This window comes from Muntiacus reevesi, chromosome 1 (genome assembly GCF_963930625.1).
Source record: "Muntiacus reevesi chromosome 1, mMunRee1.1, whole genome shotgun sequence".
NCBI lineage: Eukaryota > Metazoa > Chordata > Mammalia > Artiodactyla > Cervidae > Muntiacus > Muntiacus reevesi.
Window position 1 is genome coordinate 195,922,796 of NC_089249.1, and position 19,530 is coordinate 195,942,325.

The 19,530-nt window shown below is 50.2% G+C and overlaps 1 protein-coding gene across 1 annotated transcript; it reads left to right on the forward strand.

The window, feature by feature from the left end:
• Window positions 1-7,973: 7,973 nt before the first annotated feature.
• On the forward strand, window positions 7,974-15,058 carry ANGPTL4 (angiopoietin like 4). The gene is made up of 7 exons (XM_065917892.1): window positions 7,974-8,518; window positions 9,155-9,265; window positions 9,393-9,510; window positions 12,413-12,526; window positions 12,836-12,931; window positions 13,033-13,314; window positions 14,389-15,058. The coding sequence occupies exons 1-7, from the start codon at window positions 8,180-8,182 to the stop codon at window positions 14,568-14,570; spliced, it is 1,242 nt and encodes a 413-aa protein (XP_065773964.1). The 5' UTR covers window positions 7,974-8,179; the 3' UTR covers window positions 14,571-15,058.
• The last annotated feature ends 4,472 nt before the right edge of the window (window positions 15,059-19,530 follow it).

Sequence of the window (19,530 nt, forward strand, 5' to 3'; positions counted from 1 at the left end):
GATGGATAGGGGACAGGAGTACTAACGAAATTGAAATTAAAATTTTTAATAAAATTTTTTTTCTCCAAGAGTAATGAAAGCACTGTTCCATCAAAAACTTGTACCTGACATTGGGTGCACATACTAAGTGAAGCAAATCCAAAATCAAGGCAAAGGCTATATGATATCACTTATATGTGGGATCTAAAGTTAGACCCAAATGAACTTATCTGCCAAACTGAAACAGACTCACAGACATAGGGAACAGACTTGAGGCTGCCAAGGGGGCAGAAGGGATTGGAAGTTTGGGATTAGCAGATGCAAACTATGATATATAGGATGGTTAAAGAACAAGGTCCTATTGCATAGCACAGGGGACTATATTCAGTGTTCTATGATAAACCATAATGGAAAAGACTATAAAGAAGAATGCATATATATATATATATCTGAATCACTTTGCTGCTCAGCAGAAATTAACACATTGCAAATAAAATATACTTCAATTAAAAAAAAAAACTTCTTGAAAGTTGTACGTTAATTGTCCACAGGAGCTGTATTTTTAAAAAAATTTTTGTTGTTGTTGTGGACAATTTTTAAAGTCTCTACTGGATTTGTTACAATATTTTACAATATAAGTTGTTACAATTTCCATTTTATGTTTTTGGTTTTTATGTTACGGTTTTTGGCCGTGAAGCATGTGGGATCTTAGCTCCCCAACCAGGGATTGAACTCACACCGTCCGCGTTGGAAGGTGAAGCCACTGAACCACTGAACCACCAGTGGAGTCCCAGAAGACTTTATTTTTAATAAGCAAAGACTGGAAACAACTCAAATGTCCTTCAACAGAGGAATGGATTTCATTTGTTGGTTTATCCATATCGACATTAAAAATAAATAAACTATTGATACACACTGCAACAGGGATGACTTTCAAAATAATCGTGCTAAGTGAAGAAAAAAGTGGACCAAAGAAAAGAGTTCATTCTAGGTGATTCTGTTGATATAAAATTCTAGGAAATGCAAACTTATCTGCAGTGATGGAAAGCAAGATGTGGTTATCTGGGGAAGATGGGAGGAGCCAGTGGGAGCTTCCTAAGAAGGATAAGGAAGCTTTGGGGTGTGATAGAGATTTCTATTACCTTCATTATGCTGATAGACTCACAGGTGTTTACAGAGGTCAAAGTTGATTAGATTGTGCACCTGAAGTATGTACAGATTGCTGTGCTATGCCAAGTCATATCTGACTCTTTGTGACTCCATGGACTGTAGCCCGCCAGGTTCCTCTGTCCATGGAATTCTCCAGGCAAGAGTACTGGAGTGAGTAGCCATGCCTTTCTCCAGAGGATCTTCCCCACCCAGGGATCGAACTCGTGTCTGCCTGTGTCTCTTGCACTGCAGGCAGATCCTTTCACCCACTGAGCCACCTGGGAAGCCCCGTCATGACCTAACCACCTCCCAAAGGCTCTACCTCCAATTACCATTAGATTGGGGTTTTAGGGCTTCAATATATGAATTAAATTTTTTTAATATTTATATTTTATTGAAGTATAGTTGACTTACAATGTTTCAGGTACACAGCAAGGTGATTCAGTTATACATATACACGTATTATTTTTGAAATTATCTTTCATTATAGTTTGTTACAAGATAACTATTGACTATAGTTCCCTGTGCTATACAGTAAACCTTTGTCGCTCACTGCATTCAACATATGAATTTTAAGGGAATCCAAACATTCAGTCCATAACAATTTTGAAGTTTTGAAAAGGAATATGCTTAAAGAACTTCAAAGAACTTCAAAAATGATTATAAACAAACCTGAATAAACACTATTGAACAAAGTTTCAGGTGAACACATGATTAGGGAAAGGGAGATTTTCCAGCTATGGGTTTTTATTTTTTATTTTTAAAAATATTTATTTGGCTGCACTGGGTCTCAGTTGCGGCACGTGACACTCAGGATCTTTTTATCATGGTTGTGGCAGGTGGGGTCTTTTAGCTGAGGCATGATGCGGGGCTCTTAGCTGCAGCATGTGGCGTCTAATTCTCTGACTGGGGTTGGAACCCCGGGACCCTGTATTGGGAGCACCGAGTCTTAGCCATGGGGCCACCAGAGAAGTCCTTCTGGCTATGTTTTTTAGACTTTGGGGGCTTGGCACGATGCTGACGCCTCACCCATTCAAAACTGTAACTTACAAAGTGAAAGTGAAAGTGACTCTTTGCCATCCCATGGACTATACAGTCCATGGAATTCTCCAGGCCAGAATACTGGAGTGAGTAGCCTTTCCCTTCTCCAGGGAATCTTCCCAACCCAGGGATCCCGTACTGCAGGTGGATTCTTGACCAGCTGAGCCACCAGGGAACCCCAAGAATACTGGAGGGGGTAGCCTATCCCTTCTCCAGTGGATCTTCCCAACCCAGGAATCGAACCGGGGCCTCCAGCATTGGAGGAGGGTTCTTTACCAGCTGAGCTACCAGGGAAACCTGTTAACTTACAAAAGCATGCAAGATTTTTTTTTTAAATAAAGATTCATTAGTTAAGAACCTGAGAGAACAAGTTTCAAACCTTGGCCTTTCCAAGTTGACTGTCTTCAGTCAAGTATGTGAACATTTCAGAACCTCACAACTTTCCGGTCAGTCCAAAAGCGAAAGGAACACTTTCATTTTCAGGGCTGATCTGAGAGTGACAAAAGACTAGACTATGCATGTGCCTAATGGGATCAAGGTGAACGCTAAGTTAATGTGCCCTGCTGCACTTATTATTCTTTCCTGAGGGAGTTCAGGGCTGTTTGCCCTGGGGTCCAAAGGTTGCAGGTTTACACGCACGCAAGCACCCTGGCTAGCAGGACTGGGTGGGAGGCAAGAGGAGGTGGGAAGAATGACTTGGGCAGAGTCCACCCCATTTCTTTCTGGAAGCTCAGCCCAGATTCTGAGTCATCCTTTCTGGTCTGAGCCTCCTGCCCTAAAGCTGACCTTCCTGGTGACCTGGATGTGACTAGAGTCTCACAGGAAAGTGGTGAGGGGCCCATTCCTGGACAGAGACTCTGCAACTTCTCTTAGGATGTCTACACACAAAGCCCCAGTGCCCCCCTGGCCTGGTCCGGGAAAAAACAGACACATATCCCAGGCTACATGTGTTATTCACTGTCTTCCCCAATCTGGGTCACTCACTCCAGACACTTTTTGACTGGATAATCCTATGACTCTTTAGTCTCAGGCGCGCCCCTCCCCCCCCAAAAAAACTCTTTCTTGCTGGGGGTGGCCTCTTCTCTGCCATTTTCTGTGCTTCCCATTACAGCACCAATCACCACACCAATTCAGATGGTTAGGGGCTGCCTGGCAGGCCAGTGGTTAAGACTCCGAGCTTCCATTCAGGTGGCCTGGGTTTGATACCTGGTCAGGAAACTAAGATCTCACAGGTTGCATGACAAAAAAAAAAAAGTTAAGTGGTTAAACATAGAGCAAAGATAACAGACTTGTGGATGTCAAGGGGGAGTGATGTGGGAGAGGGGTGAACTGGGCAGATGCAAACTGGTATATATAGGATGGATAAACAAGATCCTACTTTGGGGTCCCTTGGTGGCTCAGATGATAAAGAATCTACCTGCAGTGCAAGAGACCTGGGTTCAACCCCTGGGTTGCAAAGATCCTTTGGAGAAGGAAATGGCTACCTACTCCAGTATTCTTGGGGCTTCCTTGGTGGCTCAGATGGTAAAGATTTCATCTGCAATGCAGGAGACTCGGGTTCAATCCCTGGAGATCCCCTGGAGAAGGGAATGGTACCCACTCCAGTATTCTTGCCTGCAGAATCCCATGGACAGAGGAGCCTAGTGGGCTACAGTCCATGGGGTCACACAAAATCAGACATGAGAGGTGACTAATACTTAAGGAAACAACAAGGAAATTCACCATGTGATACTGGATGGAATTCCAGAGAGAAAGCATTTCTGTAAAAGACATGATGGGCACAATTGATGAAACTGGAATCTGGACCATAGATTAGATAACAGCATTAGGTCAGGGTCAAACTTCCTCCAGTTGCTATCTGTGCTGCAGTTACATAAGCAAATGTCCTTGTTCTTAGTAAAAGCACTAATCGAGCCAGCAACAGAATCAAGTCTGCAACATATCCTGAAGTGGTTCCGAAAAAAATTGCATGATTATCTTTTTTTCCTCTGTGTGTATTTTATACACTGTGTGGATCACAACAAACTGAGAAATTCTTCAAGAGATGGGAATACCAGACCACCTTACCTGCCTCCTGAGAAATCTGTATGCAGGTCAAGAAGCAACTGTTAGAACTGGACAGGGAACAACAGACTGGTTCCAAATTGGGAAAGGAGTCAAGGATGTATATTGTCACCCTGCTTATTTGACTTATATGCAGAGACATCATGCGAAATGCTGGGAGTAATGAAGCACAAGCTGGAATCAAGATTGCCAGGAGAAATATCAATAAGCTCAGATATGCAGATGACACCACCTTTATGGCAGAAAGCAAAGAAGAACTGAAGAGCCTCTTGATAAAAGTGAAAGAGGATAGTGAAAAAGCTGGTTTAAAACTCAACATTCAAAAAACAATGATCATGGCATCTGGTCACATCACTTCATGGCAAATAGATGGGAAAAAATGGAAACAGTGACAGACTTTATTTTTCTGGGCTCCAAAATCACTGCAGATGGTGACTACAGGAATGAAATTAAAAGATGTTTGCTCCTTGGAAGAAAAGCTATGACCAACCTAGACAGCATATTAAAAAGCAGAGACATTACTCTGCTGACAAAGGTTTGTTTAGTCAAAGCTATGGTTTTTCCAGCAGTCATGTATGGATGTAAGAGTTGGACCATAAAGAAAGCTGAGCACCGAAGAATTGCTGCTTTTGAACTGTGGTGTTGGAGAAGACTCTTGAGAGTCCCTTGGACTGCAAGGAGGTCAAATCAGTCAATCCAAAAGGAAATCAGTCCTGAATAGTTATTGGAAAGACTGATGCTGAAGCTGAAACTCAAATACTTTGGCCACCTGATGCAAAGAACTGACTCATTTGAAAAGACCCTGATGCTGGGAAAGATTGAAGGCAGAAAGGGACGACAGAGGGTGAGATGGTTGATAGCATCACCGACTTGATGGACATGAGTTTGAGCAAACTCTGGGAGATGGTGAAGGACAGGGAAGCCTGGCATGCTGCAGTCCCTGGGGTCGCAAAGAGTCGGACACAATTGAGCGACTGAACTGAACTGATTTGCTGCTGCTGCTAGTTGCTTCAGTTTAATTATTTCTTTATTTTTGGCTGTGCTGGTTCTTTGTTGCTCCGTGTGGGTTTTTTCTAGCTATGGCGAGTGAGAGCTTCTCGTCATCTCCAGGGTGCACAGGCTTAGTGGTTGTGGCACAAGAGTCAGTTGCCCCACGGTATGTGGGATCTTCCCAGACCAGGGATCAGACCACTGTCTCTTGCATTGCAAGGCGGAATCTTGATCACCGGGTCACCAAGGAAGCCTCGAAATTACCTTTCTAAAAAGATCCTCCGTGTATGCTCAGTGGTGTCCGACTCTTTGTGATCCCATGGACTATAACCCACCAGGCTCCTCTGTCTGTGGGATTCTCCAGGCAAGAATACTGGAGTAGATAGCCATTCCCTTCTCTAGGGAATCTTTCCGACCCAGGGATAGAACCTGGTCTCTTGCATAGCAGGTAGATTCTTTACCATTTGAATGAGGGAAGCCCCAGCCAGAACAAAACAGGTGCCAAAGAAACAGTTCATCATGGTGATAAATTGTTGCTGGAACAAAGGCATATTCCACAGAGCAGTTTTTAGGATACAGTCCAGGGGTCAGTTCCAGGCCCCTGGAGAAACTCTTTTGTAGCTTGTTCACTACAGGTGTTTCTAAGAGCCTTGGGTGTATTCCGTGCCCTCTGAAACACAGCACAGAGATAGAAGCCCCTGAGAAGTGGACTAGGAAATGGCCATCAGGTTGACAAAGTAACTGATCATATTTCTCAGCGCAAGAAGCCAGGGAGGTGGGCTTCCCTTGTGGCGCAGTGGTAAGGAATCCACCTGAGGTAAGGGTTCCATCCCTGGTCCGGGAAGATCCCACATGCCTAGGAGCAACTAAGCCCATGTGCCACAACTACTGCAACCCATGCTCCCCAAAAAGAGAAACCACTGCAGTGAGAAGCCTGTGGACCGCAACTGGAAAAGGCCCACGAAGACCCAGCACAGCCAAAACCTAAAACAAATAAATATATCTTTGACAAAAGAAGAAGAAGCCAGAGAGAAGAGCCCATTCTGGGAGACCAGTGACCCTCACTCAGAAAGAGGCTGAGACCTGGCAGCTGAACCAGCTGGCTGCCTGGGCAGAGATGGTGGCTGTCTAGATCTACTCCTTGCCAAGGTTTTGCTCCCCGTCCTTCCCATTTGCCTGTCACAGCTGCCGGGATCTGCCATCCTGAAGTCTGGCTCAGCCAAGTGTATGAGTGGTGTCCTGCACGTCAGCCCCAGGGCGGGGAGTTTCGGATTCCAGAGGCCCAGCTGGCTCCGAGCCCCGCTGAGTCAACTCTGTTCTTCTTGCGTGTGCTCTGTCTGTGCCAATGTGCCCTGGGTTTTTCCTGGCAGGTAGGTTTTCTATGCCAGCCTCAATTTTTGTACAAGGTATAGGGAAGTTGGTGGGGCTGGAGGGGGAGGGCTTCAGTAAAAGTTTGTTAAATAAGTGCTAAGCCTGGAGAAGCAAATGGTAACCCACTCCAGTACATTTGCCGAGAAATTCCATGGACAGAGGAGCCTGGAGAGCTACAGTCCATAGGGTCGCAGAGTCAGACATAACTGAAGCGACTTAGCATGCATGCAAGATGAGATTACAGAGGACTTCCCTACGGTCCATGGCGTCCCAAAGAGACAGACAAGACTGAGCAACTGAACAGTAGCAGCCCAAAACATGAACGTGGCCCGAATCATGGCCTCAATTCAACTCTTCCTCTGTCCCAGCTCTGCCCCTACCCCAGGCTCAGATGTTGGGGTTCTTCCACCAGCCTGGGGGCTCCATGTAGGAGAGCAGAGGGCCTTTTTTTTGAATTAGTGAATGCGGGAGGAGAGGGAGACTGAACATGGAAGAACATTCTCCCAGGCAGTCCCTCTTCCCTCTTGAGTTTCCTGCTTCGGTGCAGGCAAACACTCAAGACTCTGAAGACCCTGAGGGTGAGTGGGCAGTGGGGAGACAGGCCCCAGCTGGAGACTGAACAAGACATATCTGGGCCCTGCCACAGGGCACTAAGTTGTGAGGAGTGGGATGAGGGATGTTTAAGAATCAGGCAAACGGACTTCCTTGGTGGTCCAGTGGCTGGGACTCCAGCTCGCAATGCAGGGGACCCAGGTTTGATCCCTGGTCTGGGAACTAAAGACCCTGCCTGCCTCAAGTAAGACCCAGCACACCCAGACACAAAAAAGAAAAAGAAAGGGATTCCACAAACACATCTGCGATGACGAAATCTTGAGCAGGAAGGACAGCGGGAGCCTGGGAGGTGCCTCCCCAAGGGGTCCAGCCTGGTCTTGATATGCTCTCCCGGAGGAGGGGATGCTTGCGTGCCTCCGGGCTTCCTGCCTGGTCCTGCTGGACTCAACATACCAGAACCCTCTTCTCTAGCTCTTGACTTGGAGAGTGGGCGTCAGGAACGCTGACGGGCATGCAGTTCCTGCCGGCGCCGTTTCCCCACTGAACGTGGCTGGGGTGGAGTTGGGGGGCCTCGGAATTCCGGTGCCTGGAACGGGACCGCGGGGAGAGGAAGTCACGTCTCCCATGGTCAGCAGAGAAGGCACGACGGAAAACGCACATCAGGGCCTGGTGAGAGAAGCCTGACTTTCGCACCTCCCACGGCGCCCCAGACCCCGCATAACTACCCTGCTTCCAGCGTACTGAACCCCAACCCCGGCCCCCACGCCCCACCCCCGGAACTTCACGCGCCCCGCCTTCCAGGCTCCGCCTTCCTCGCGCAGCGCTTATAACGAGGGCGTCGCGCGCTGAGACACCAAGCCGAGGGCCAGTGGCTGTGATTCGAGTCTTTCGTCTGGCTTCTGCACCGAAGCGAGCCCTCCGCCAGGGCCCTCGGGTCTCCAGCCCTCGCATCTCGACCCCAGAGTCTCTCTGGCGCCCGCTCACTCCTGCCTCCCCGAATCTCCGCGTTCCGAAGCCTGGACCACCAGGAAGGATGCGCTGTGCGCCGACAGCCGGAGCAGCCCTGATGCTGTGCGCCGCCACCGCCGGGCTGCTGAGCGCGCAGGGCCGCCCGGAGCCTCCCGAGACGCCGCGCTTTGCCTCCTGGGACGAGGTGAACGTGCTAGCGCACGGGCTCCTGCAGCTCGGCCACGGGCTGCGCGAACACGTGGAGCGCACCCGTGGGCAGCTGGGCGAGCTGGAACGGCGTCTGGGCGCGTGCGGGGCCGCCTGCAAGGATCCTGAGGGGTCCGCCGCGCCTCCGCGCGCCCAGACCAATCTGGTCACTCCCGGCGGCGGCGACGCCTTCCCGGAAACCCTCCGCAGCTTGCAGGTACATACTCTACTGCCCTGGAAGGGAGTGAACAGGATAGGGCGCATTCCGAATACCCTGGTCTCTCCCTTTTGCCTGCGTGCTCTGTCGTTCCGTGATATCCGGCTCTTTTGCGACCCCGTGGACTGTAACGAGCTTCCCTGGTGGTTCAGACGGTAAAGAATCCGCTTCAATGAAGGAGACCCCGGGATTGATCCCTGGGATGGGAAGATACCTTGGAGGAGGGCATGACAACCCGCTCCATTATTCTTGCCTGGAGAATCCCCATGGTCAGAGAAGCCTGGCAGGCTACAGTCCATGGGGTCGCGAAGAGTCGGACACGAGTGAGCGACAATGCACAGCACAGGACTGTAGCCCTCCAGGCTCCTCTGTCCATAGGATTCTCCAAACAAGAACACTGGAGTGGGTTGCCATTTCCTCCTCCACGGTATCTTCCCGATCTCCAGGGATTGAACCCCTTCTCCTGCATCTCCTGCACGGACAGGCGAATTCTTTACCACTGAGCCATCAGGGAAGCCTGGGCTCTTCTGCCCCGGCCTCAAAGGATGGAGAGTTGGAAACAGGACCAGCAGATGAATGGAGAAGGTGGTGGCAGAAGACCGGATCCTCACCAGACTTTTTTTACACTCTCCCCAGACTCAGCTGGAGGCTCAGAACAGCAGGATCCAGCAACTCTTTCAGAAGGTAGCCCAGCAGCAGCGACACTTGGAGAAGCAGCACCTGCGAATCCAGAATCTACAGAGCCAGGTGCCAGAGCTTGCTCCAGATGGGGAGGGAGGTTCAAGGTGGACCCTGTGGGTCTGGCTGTGGAGCCAGGCAGGTTGAGCAGCCTGAGCCAGCCAGACCTGACATTCTCCTCCTGGTCCTGCCCCAGATGGATCACCTGGCCCCCAGGCACCTGGGCCATGAGATGGCCAAGCCCACCAGGAGGAAGAGGCTGCCCAAGATGGCCCAGCTTGCCGGCCCAGCTCACAATATCAGCCGCCTGCACAGTGAGTATCCAACCCTTTACTGGTCTCTAGCACACTCCCCCCCACCCCACCCCCACTTACCATTCTTTCCCCTCTCCTTGTCGGGTCCACCTTACTGAGAAAGAGAGGCCCTGGCTGTGCGTCCTCGTGGGAGGACAGGTCTCTGGTGAAGGGGTGACCAGGACATCCCCCTCTTCAGCCCTTCCCCTTCCTCTCTGGGCTCCCCACCCCATCCCTTCTTTTCAGAAAGTCAGTGGGATTTTCCCAAAGCCTCAAGAACCATTAACTGGGGTAGGGGTTGGGAACGCGGGTCCAGGAGGGGGTTGAGCTGAAAGGGTGTGGGGAAAGGGGTGGTATGGCTCAGGGCCACCTTCCTGGGGGTTGGACCCTTCCAGGAGGGCAAGATGGTGGACAAAAGGGTGCCAGTTTGGGAGACTGGACCCCCCTTGGGTTAAAAGAGATCGGCTGCCTGGGAGGGGGTGTGCTGATGTTTGGGGCCGCCAGGTGTTTATTGTTGGGTTTTTTTTTTTTCTGAGTCACTTGGCATGTGGGATCCTAATTCCCTGACCAGGGATTGAACTCACGCCCCATGCATTGGAAGCACAGAGTCTTCACCACGGGACGGCCAGGGAAGTCTGGCCTCTCATTTTAGAGTGTGGATCTGGGAAGGGAGACTAAGACAGGGAACCCCCATCTCCCCGGCCAGTCACACCACTCACTCTTGCATCTCTTAACAAGCCTGGGGCCCTTGATCCACATACTTTGCCTGGCTCTCACCCCTCTGTTGACCTGTAAGTCGCTGATCGCCCCTTCTCACCCTGCCCCGACTCCTACAAGTTCTAGATCCTTTATTGTGTGTGCCCCAGAGCACCCCAGATCTCCAAACCAGCTTGTCTGTAGGTATCTGACCCTGGCTCCCAGCTCCCCAGTGTCTCTGTCCCATCCTAAGTTCCCAGCTCCAGACCTGGCTGGCTTCAGCGTGGTCCTCCTACCCCATCCCCCGCACTGGCATCTGCGGCAGTCTGCAGCCAACTGGGTGAAAGTTCGAATCCCCCGCTTCACACCCGCCCTCGGGCTGGTTGCTGGCGTCCAGCCCTCTGATCTTGAGGACTCTCCCACCTCTCGGTCCCACCACCTCCCCCACTGGGAAGGGGAAGGGTCCGCTACACCCTCCCAAATGGTAGCCCTGCCATGAGGAGCTTCTGGGAGGGGCCAGCAGGCAAAGGTCCCACCTCAGGAATGTGATGGGGGAGGGGGGTCATGTGTAGGTTGGGGGACTCCAGGCTCAGACCTGCCAAGCCGGAGAAAGGTCAGAGCTGGGGAGACAAACAGCTGGTGCTAATGGAAGCCACATTGGTGGTTTGGCCGGCTGCCTGTTGTGATTGGAAGAGAGGAAAGTAGGCGAAAGGGGAGCTGCCCGAGGGGCCGGAAAATGTCACCAGTCACTCTGGGCCCGCCCCAACCCCCACAGTCCCCACATGTTCACCCCACAACCTGAGCCTTCCCTTCCCCCTTCAACCTTTCCTCTACTTTTCCTGCTCGGGTGGGGGCCAGGGACTTCCCCAGTCTGCAGACATGCCCAAGCCACCCCTCAGTCCCTCCCTCCTCCACTCTTCAATCCTTCCTTCTCCCTCTCAGATGCCCGGGACCCGGGGTGGGGCCTCTGTGGTGCCCCCCAAACCCTATCCAGACCTGATGCTCACCCGCGGCTGGAGGAAGCAGAGCCCCTTCCTGTTTCTCTCTGTTCTGGCCCCACCCCCACTCTGGTCCAGCTCCTTCAATCATTCCTTCATGGCATCTTTATTAAACATCTGCTGTGGGCTGGCATCAGCCGGTGCCAGATGGTGGGCAGAGAGCCATTCCTTGTCCCTGACTTCAGGGACCTCATACAGTATGGGAAGTTGGGGAGAGATGACAGATGGCCCCAGTGTTGGGGAATAGGAAGTCCTCAGGGGCCCTTAGCCTGGTCTCCGGCTGTTGATGGCCAAAGTCTTGACCTTCTCTGCCCACTGAAGCCGAAGAAAAAAATACGAAGACAGAGTTTGGAGAAAACAGAAAGGTGGCTTTAATTCTCAGCCAAAGAAGAGGGAAACACAGTAGGCTCATGCCTCAAGAACTGTGCCCCCCTCCACCCCCATGAGGATTGTCGGGCCTTATATAAGGCAAAGGCTCATAGTCAGGAGTCGGTGACGAGGAACAAAGGTGATAGGATCTTGATTTCTTCCTCTTGCATTGTTTCTAAGACAGTCATAGACTGGTGTTAGTAACTCAGTAATTGAGTCTGGCCGTTCGGTGGCTCTGTGGTCTTCTTTCCAATGTGTAACTACAAGGGGAAGGGTGTTGTAAGGGTAAACCCCAGAAAGGCAGAAGAGCAAGCTTCATTACAGACATGCAGAGTTAGGAGCAGTTAAAGTAAGAAAAAGGAAACAACTAGGAATGTTCAGTCCTGATGACTGTTCTCTTTATCTTCTTTGTTCTCAGGAAAGGGAAAGAAAAAAAACTCATTCCGCTTTTTTCCCTTTTTATTGCAACGGGATGTGGGGGGAGAGGGGTGGGATGGGTGTCAGAGATGTCATCCCTTCCAGAAGCTGGGACCTTTAATATGAGGCAGAGAACTGCCTGAGGGAAGAGGCCCCAGGCAGAACCCTAGCGTGTTCAAAGGCCCTGTGGTCAGAGCGTGTGTGCTACCAGAAAGGCTGTGTGGCCAGAGGATGGGTGTTCAGGGTGGGAGAAGGGGGGAGTGGGTCTGGCTGGTCCTGGGGAGTCATGAACAACTTTAGGCAAGTGGAAGGGGGCATGATGAGCTGAGGAGTGCCCCTACTGCCCCGTCACCCGCTGCTTAGCCCCCAGACATGCCTGTTTCCTGAGACGCCCCTAGGATGGCTCTCCGTTTCAATCCCCTCTATCTTTGTCTGTCCTTCAGGACTGCCCAGGGACTGCCAGGAGCTGTTTGAAGATGGAGAGAGGGAAAGTGGATTGTTCCAGATCCAGCCCCAGGGATCCCCACCTTTCCTGGTTAACTGCAAGATGACCTCAGGTAGGGCTGGGCTGGCCCCCAGGTACCCCAAATATCACGGGCCTGGTTGTCTTTCCATCAAGTACAGCCACTTCTTATTCCCCACTTCCTCCTTCTCTGCTGGGTCCTGGGACAACAATCTAGGCGGAATCCCTAGCTTACTGGCCAGAAGGTACATCTTTGCCGGTCTTCCTCCCATCCTGCTGGGGTGGGTGAGAGGAACCGCTCTCCCTGGGTTTAGACATGCTTTGGGGTTTAGGGAGCCAAATAGGGGAGGCAGGATCCCTCGTAAGAAGAATCCTCCTGATGACCTCGCACTTTTCTGGGCAGATGGAGGCTGGACCGTAATTCAGAGGCGTCAGGATGGTTCCGTGGACTTTAACCAGCCCTGGGAAGCCTACAAAGATGGCTTTGGAGACCCCCATGGTAGGTGTTTCCTGCAGGCTGCAGTGGGGAGGAGGCACAGTGGGGAGGAGGGGGCTACAGATCTGGGGGTCCTCTTCATGGATTGGCTTCTCCCTTGGCAGGTGAGTTCTGGCTGGGCCTGGAGAAGGTACATCGCATCCTCGGGGACCGTGGCAGCCGCCTGGCTGTGCAGCTGCAGGACTGGGAGGGCAACGCCGAGTCCTTGCAGTTCCCCGTCCACCTTGGCGGTGAAGACACCGCCTACAGCCTGAAGCTTACGCCACCGGTGGCCAGCAAACTGGGCGCCACCACCTTCTCGCCCAGTGGCCTCTCCCTGCCCTTCTCCACTTGGGACCAGGACCACGACCTCCGCAGAGACAAGAACTGCGCCAGGAGCCTCTCTGGTAAGCAAGCCCTGTCCCTCCCCATCTTGCCCTTCGCCACATAGCTTTTCTGCATCCCTGCCCTGCCTTCAACCCCATCTATTTCCATGCCACTGTTTTTTGACTGTGCCAGGTCTTAGTTGAGGCATGTGGGATCCAGTTCTCTGACCAGAAATCAAACCCGTGCCCCCTGCATTGGGAGCGTAGAGTCTTAACCACTGGACCACCAGGGAAGTCCTTATTTCCATGCCCCCCTTCTCCTTACTTGCTGTGGACTCTTAGGCAACTGACAATGCCCCCCACCTACATTTTCCCCATCTTTAAAATGGGTAGAGACATCCCTGGTGGTCCAGTGGTTGGGGAATCTGAGCTTCCACTGTAGGGGACATAGGTTCAATCCTTGGTCAGGGAACTAGGATCCTTCATGGTGAGGCCAGAAAAAAAGAAGGGGTATAACCATCCTGCCCACACCACAGGGCTGCTACAGGATTAACACAGTGAGATGACTTTGCCACAGGATAGCCGCCAAGACAAATTGAAAGCAGAGCCCACGCCCTGTGAAGTGAAACAGATGAAACTGTCTTGTGGTGGGTCGAAGGATGGTTGTTTGTTGTTTAGTCACCGAGTCATGTCTGACTCTTTGTGACCCCGAGGACTGTAGCCCGCCAGGCTCCTCTGTCCATGGGATTTCCCAGGCAGGGACACTGGAGTGGGCTGCCATTTCCTTCTTGGGAAGAAGGATGGAAGAGTGATTAATTTCACATGGTTCAATGTGATACAAACTAGTGAAACACAGGACAGTCATAGAAAGGCTTTAATAAATGTTCACCATGTGGCAAGTGTGGAGAAGTAACTTGCCAGGGTCAGGGATGTAAAAGCCGCATTTACCAGAATGGGGTGGGGAGGTGCCCTGAGTCCCCGAGGTGCCTTTGTCACAAGCTGGGGTTCCTCAGAACACAGTCTGACAACCACTGCCAAAGTTCTCTCATCTAAAGCGGGTGATGGCCAACACCCAGCCCCCTCCCCCCCTTGGCCCCACTGGAGACCCAAGGACCCACGGGCTTGACCGTGTCCCCTTTTCTCTGACCCCGGCAGGTGGCTGGTGGTTCGGCACCTGTAGTCACTCCAACCTGAACGGCCAGTATTTCCACTCCATCCCTCGGCAGCGGCAGCAGCGCAAGAAGGGCATCTTCTGGAAGACCTGGCGGGGCCGCTACTACCCACTGCAGGCCACCACCATCCTGGTACAGCCCACAGCAGCCCAAGCGGCCTCCTAGCCTCCTCTCTGGGGCCTGGCCTCAGGTCCCCGGAGGACAGTGACTCTGGTCCACGTGTGGCCACTCCCTGCCTGGGCAGGGGCTCTGGGCAAGGGCTGTCTGGAGCCTCGAGGACAGAGAAGATGCCCATGACTGAAGAGATCCCCTTGATGAGTAGGGGAGGCTGCAGGAAATGCCCTCTGAGGAGAACAGGGCTGTAGGGCTGCCAGGCACAGACCCCGAAAGCGTGGGACGGAGGGGCATTGAAGCCCGCTCTTCACCGGCCCAAGGAGCGGGGGATACAGAGGGGACCGCTCGGGGGTGGGGCAGCCAGGCCAGCCCTCGATGGCGGGCGGATTCAGTCACATTGACTGGCTGGAGGACCAGGGCTTCCCGCAGGCCTGGGCGCCCTCACCATCTTGTGGCGCCTGGGTGCTGTGAGTCAGCCGGCGCCAACGGCGTCCGGGTGGAGCCCACAGACTTCTCAGAATAAAAGCAACTTCAAGACATTGTGTTCTTTTATGTCCTTTGGTTTGTTTTTCAAAGTGGACAGTTTTCAGAGTCCACATAAACAGGCTCACAGGGTGGAGGGTGAACACTCCAGGGCTCTTGAGGACAATGCTAGCTATTCCCACCATCTCCAACATCTGCTTTCAACTTCCTTCACTTATGGTTTCATGATGGACATCTCATGTTCATTTGCAGAGGTACAAGGCAAAACCCTCATTTGGTCCTTCTGGAAGCAGGTAATAGAGAAAGTTAGATGCTCTTTCTGACCATACTTATGCACATGAATCTTGATAACCTTTTAATGTCTGGTCACATGAGAGAAATAGGGTTGTGAACTGCATATTTAATGTTATTATTATTATTATTTTTAGTGGTCACATTTTTAAAAAAGCAAAACAAAGAAAAAGGAAATAAAAACAGCTAAAGTTTAAAAAGAAAAAAAGTAGGGACTCCCCTGGTGGTCCAGGGGTTAAGACTCTGAGCTTCCACCACAGGGGGTACAGGTTTGATCCATGGTCTGGAAATAAAGAGCATGGGCAAAAAATATATATATACATATACATAGAAAGAAAGTAAAAAAATTTATTTAGGAATGTACTTGATTGAACCCGATATATCCAAAATATTGCAGTTTAAACATGTGGTCAATATAAAAGTTACTGAGATACTTGACATGGCTTCTTGTATTGAGTCTTCTGAATCCAGTATAGATTTCACATTTATGGCACATTTCCATTTGGACTGACCATATCTAAGGGTTCAGCAGCCACAGTGGCCAATGGCCACCAACCTGCACAACCCAGCTCTACTGTGTTACTTTTTGTTTTTTTGCCTTGCCTTGCAACTTGCAGGATCTTAGTTCTCCTACCAGGGATTGAACCCCACAACTTTGGCAGTGAGAGCTCAGGGTTCTAACCACTGAACTGCCAGGGAATTCCCTCTATTCTGTTACATTAACGCAGAGTTTTGCCTAAACTCTTCCCACTTTTGGCTATGTCTACAAAAGTTTTCCTTTAAATTAGCTTTAAAATATATACATATAGGGGGGTGAGGAGGGGTGAATAAAAAGAAAATACATGTGTGTGTGTGTATGTAGTATTTGTGTGTGTGTGTATATATATATATATATATAGGCTTCACAGGTGGCACTAGGGGTAAAGAACACGCCTGCCAGTGCAGGAGACATAAGAGACACAGGCACACGTTCTTCGATCCCTGGGTCGGGAAGATCCCCCAGAAGAGAGCATGGCAACCCACTCCAGTATTCTTGCCTGGAGAATCCCCAGGGAGAGAGGAGCCTGGTGGCCTACAGTCCATGCAGTCACAAAAGAGGCAGACAAGACTAAAGTGATAGCGCGTGCACGCACACCCACTCATATAAATTCAACTAATATTTCTTAAGCACCTCCTAAAGGCCAAGCCCTGTCCCAAGTGCTTGGGACACTCTAGTCAATAGAAAGATTCCCGTCTGGGGACTTCCCTGGCAGTCCAGTGGCTAAGACTCTACCCTCCCAATGCAGGGGACACAGGTTCCACCCTGGTCAGGGAGCCAGAAGTCACATGCCGCAACAAAAGACCCTATATGCCACAGCAAAAGATCAGAGATCCCCCATAGCCACAACTAAGACCTGGCTTGGCCAAATGAATAAAAATAAATTAATTTTTAAAATAAATAAATACATTTTAAAAAGATTTGTCTCAGCACCATGAGTGTATTCCCATTACAGATAAGGGTCTAAATGGAGACACTGTTATAACTGATGGTCCAAGAGACACTGTTGAGAGTGAAAGGGGGTTGTGTTGTTAATAATTAAGCCAGACGACACACTCCCAGGCATACAGGGACTTATTGACCCAGTTTTTTAAAAAAGTAGAGGCATATCTCTACAGCATGTGGAAAACCCATATCACTTGCATAAATAGGTTAGGAAACACATAAATAGGTTAGGAAAATGAAAGTCAGTGAAAAAACAATGCCAATTCCAGTTAGAGGGACTTCCCTGATGGTCCAGCAGTTAGGACTCTGCTTTCACTCCCAAGGGTGCAGATTAAATTTCTGGTTTCAGGGAACTAAGACCCTGCAAGCTTCATGGATCGGCAAAAATTAAATAAATAGACTCTGAGCTCTCAGTGTTCTGGGCTCAGGTTCAATTCCCTGGTCAGGGAACTAGATCACACACGCCACAACTAAAGATGCCGCAAAGAAGACTGAAGATCACTCCTGCCGCAACTAAGACCTGGCAAGACCTGGCACAACCAAATAAATAAAAATAGATATTTTCAAATTTCTGAAAAATGTCTATATAATTGAATATATATAATATATATATGAATCACTCTACTATACATCTGAAATTAACACAACACTGTAAATCAACTATACTTCAATAAAGAATTAACTTAAAAAAAGGAACGGAAAAAAAAGGTACAACTTTCTCAGTATGTGTGTGCATGTGTTAAGCTGCTTCAGATCGTGTCTGACTCTCTGTGACCCCACGGACTGTAGCCCACTAGGCTCTTCTGTCCATGGGATTCATTCACCAAGCAAGAGACTGGAGCGGGTTGCCATTTCGTCCTCCAGGGTATCTTCCCGACCCACGAACCAAACCCGGGGATCAAGTCGATGTCTCTTGCATCTCCTGCGTGGGCGTGCGGGTTCTTTACCATTAGTGCCACCTGGGGAGCCCCATATACACACTGCTGCTGCTGCAGCTGCTGCTAAGTCGCTTCAGTCGTGTCTGACTCTGTGCGACCCCACAGACGGCAGCCCACCAGGCCCCTTCGTCCCTGGGATTCGCCAGGCAAGAACACTGGAGTGGGTTGCCATTTCCTTCTCCAATGCATGAAAGTAAAAAGTGAAAGTGAAGTTGCTCAGTCGTGTCCAACTCTTAGCGACCCCATGGACTGCAGCCTACCAGGCCCCTCCGTCCATGGGATTCTCCAGGCAAGAGCACTGGAGTGGGTTGCCATTTCCTGCTCCAATATACACACTACTAAACATAAAATAGGTAACCAACAAGGGCCTATTGTACACTACAGGGAACTATATTCAATATTTTGCAACAGCCTACAATGGAAAATAATCTGAGATATACATATTTATATGAATATATATTCATATAAATTTATGTGAATCACTTTGCTATATACCTGAAAGTAACAGAACACTGTAAATCAAATGAAAGTGAAAGTGTTAGTCAGTTCAATCGTGTCTGACTCTGCAACACCATGGACTGTAGCCCATCAGTCTCCTCCGTCCATGGGGATTTCCCAGGCAAGAATACTGGAGTGGATTGCCATTTCCTTCTCCAGGGGATCTTCTCGACCCAGGGATCAAACCCGGGTCTCTGGCATTGCAGGCGGATTCTTTACCATCTGAGCCACCAGGGAATCCCATTGTAAATCAACTATAATTCAATTTGAAAAGAAAGAAAGACTCTGACTCCTATGCAAAGAACAGACTGTGTGAGGTGAGCACAGAGCAGGGAATTTGGGGAGCAGGAAACTACACAGGTCCAGGGAGTGATGACAGGGCCCGGAGAGGGGCAACAGCAGAGGAGAGGGTGACAAGTGGTCACCCTCATTTAGGAGGCAGGAGGGACAGAGTAAGGCAATTGAGGGAGCGGATGGGAGAGAGGGGCAGGGGGATAAAGGATGAGAAAAAGAGAGGAGTCCTCAACCTCTGGCTTTGATGATGGGAGTGGGGGGATGGAGTCACAGGAGGAGGAGAGAATATGAGAAAAGAGGTCAAATTTGTGTTTGGGATGCCTGGTGAACATCCCAAGGATGAGGTCCAGGAGGCAATTATAATAATTACTATAATTAGCACATGAGCTCTATGTTTACACTGGTGCCTGCATGCTCAGTTGTGTCTGACTCGTTGCAACCCCATGAACTGTAGCCTGCCCACCAGGCTCCTCTGTCTATAAAATTTTCCAGGCAAGAATACTGGATTGGGTTGCCATTTCCTCCTCCAGGGATCTTCCTGACCCAGGGATCAAACCCGAGTCTCCTGTGTCTCCTGCATTGTAGGCAAATTCTTTACCACTGTGCCACCTGGGAAGCTCCTATACTTACACTATCATTAATCAACCATTTATTGTGCACGAGCTGTGACAAAGCAGTGATGGCCACAGACACAGTCTCTGCCCTCACAGGGTTGATGCTCTGTTGGTGGCAGGCAGAAACTAAATATGTTCATAGACCTGTGAAAATTAAAAACAGGAAACCTCAACTAAAATTGGCATCAGAGGGACTTCCCTGGTGGTCCAGTGGTTAAGACCCCACACTCCCAATGCAGGGGGCCCAGGTTCTATTTCTGGTCAGGAAACTAGATTCCACATGATGCAACTAAGAGCCTCCATGACTCAACTAAAAGATCCTGCAAGCGGCAACTCCATTTTTTAAAAAATGGAGTTAAAAAGTCTTGCAGAGGGAGCTCTTATGACCTGTCACTCTTCGATTACCCCAA

What these genes read in the sequence shown, in the direction of transcription:
- ANGPTL4 (XM_065917892.1), top strand. Translation starts at nt 8,180, where the DNA reads ATGCGCTGTGCGCCGACAGCCGGAGCAGCCCTGATGCTGTGCGCCGCC. An exon ending in AAACCCTCCGCAGCTTGCAG is followed by an intron (nt 8,519 to 9,154) that starts GTACATACTCTA and finishes CACTCTCCCCAG; the next exon opens with ACTCAGCTGGAGGCTCAGAA. An exon ending in TAACTGCAAGATGACCTCAG is followed by an intron (nt 12,527 to 12,835) that starts GTAGGGCTGGGC and finishes TTTTCTGGGCAG; the next exon opens with ATGGAGGCTGGACCGTAATT.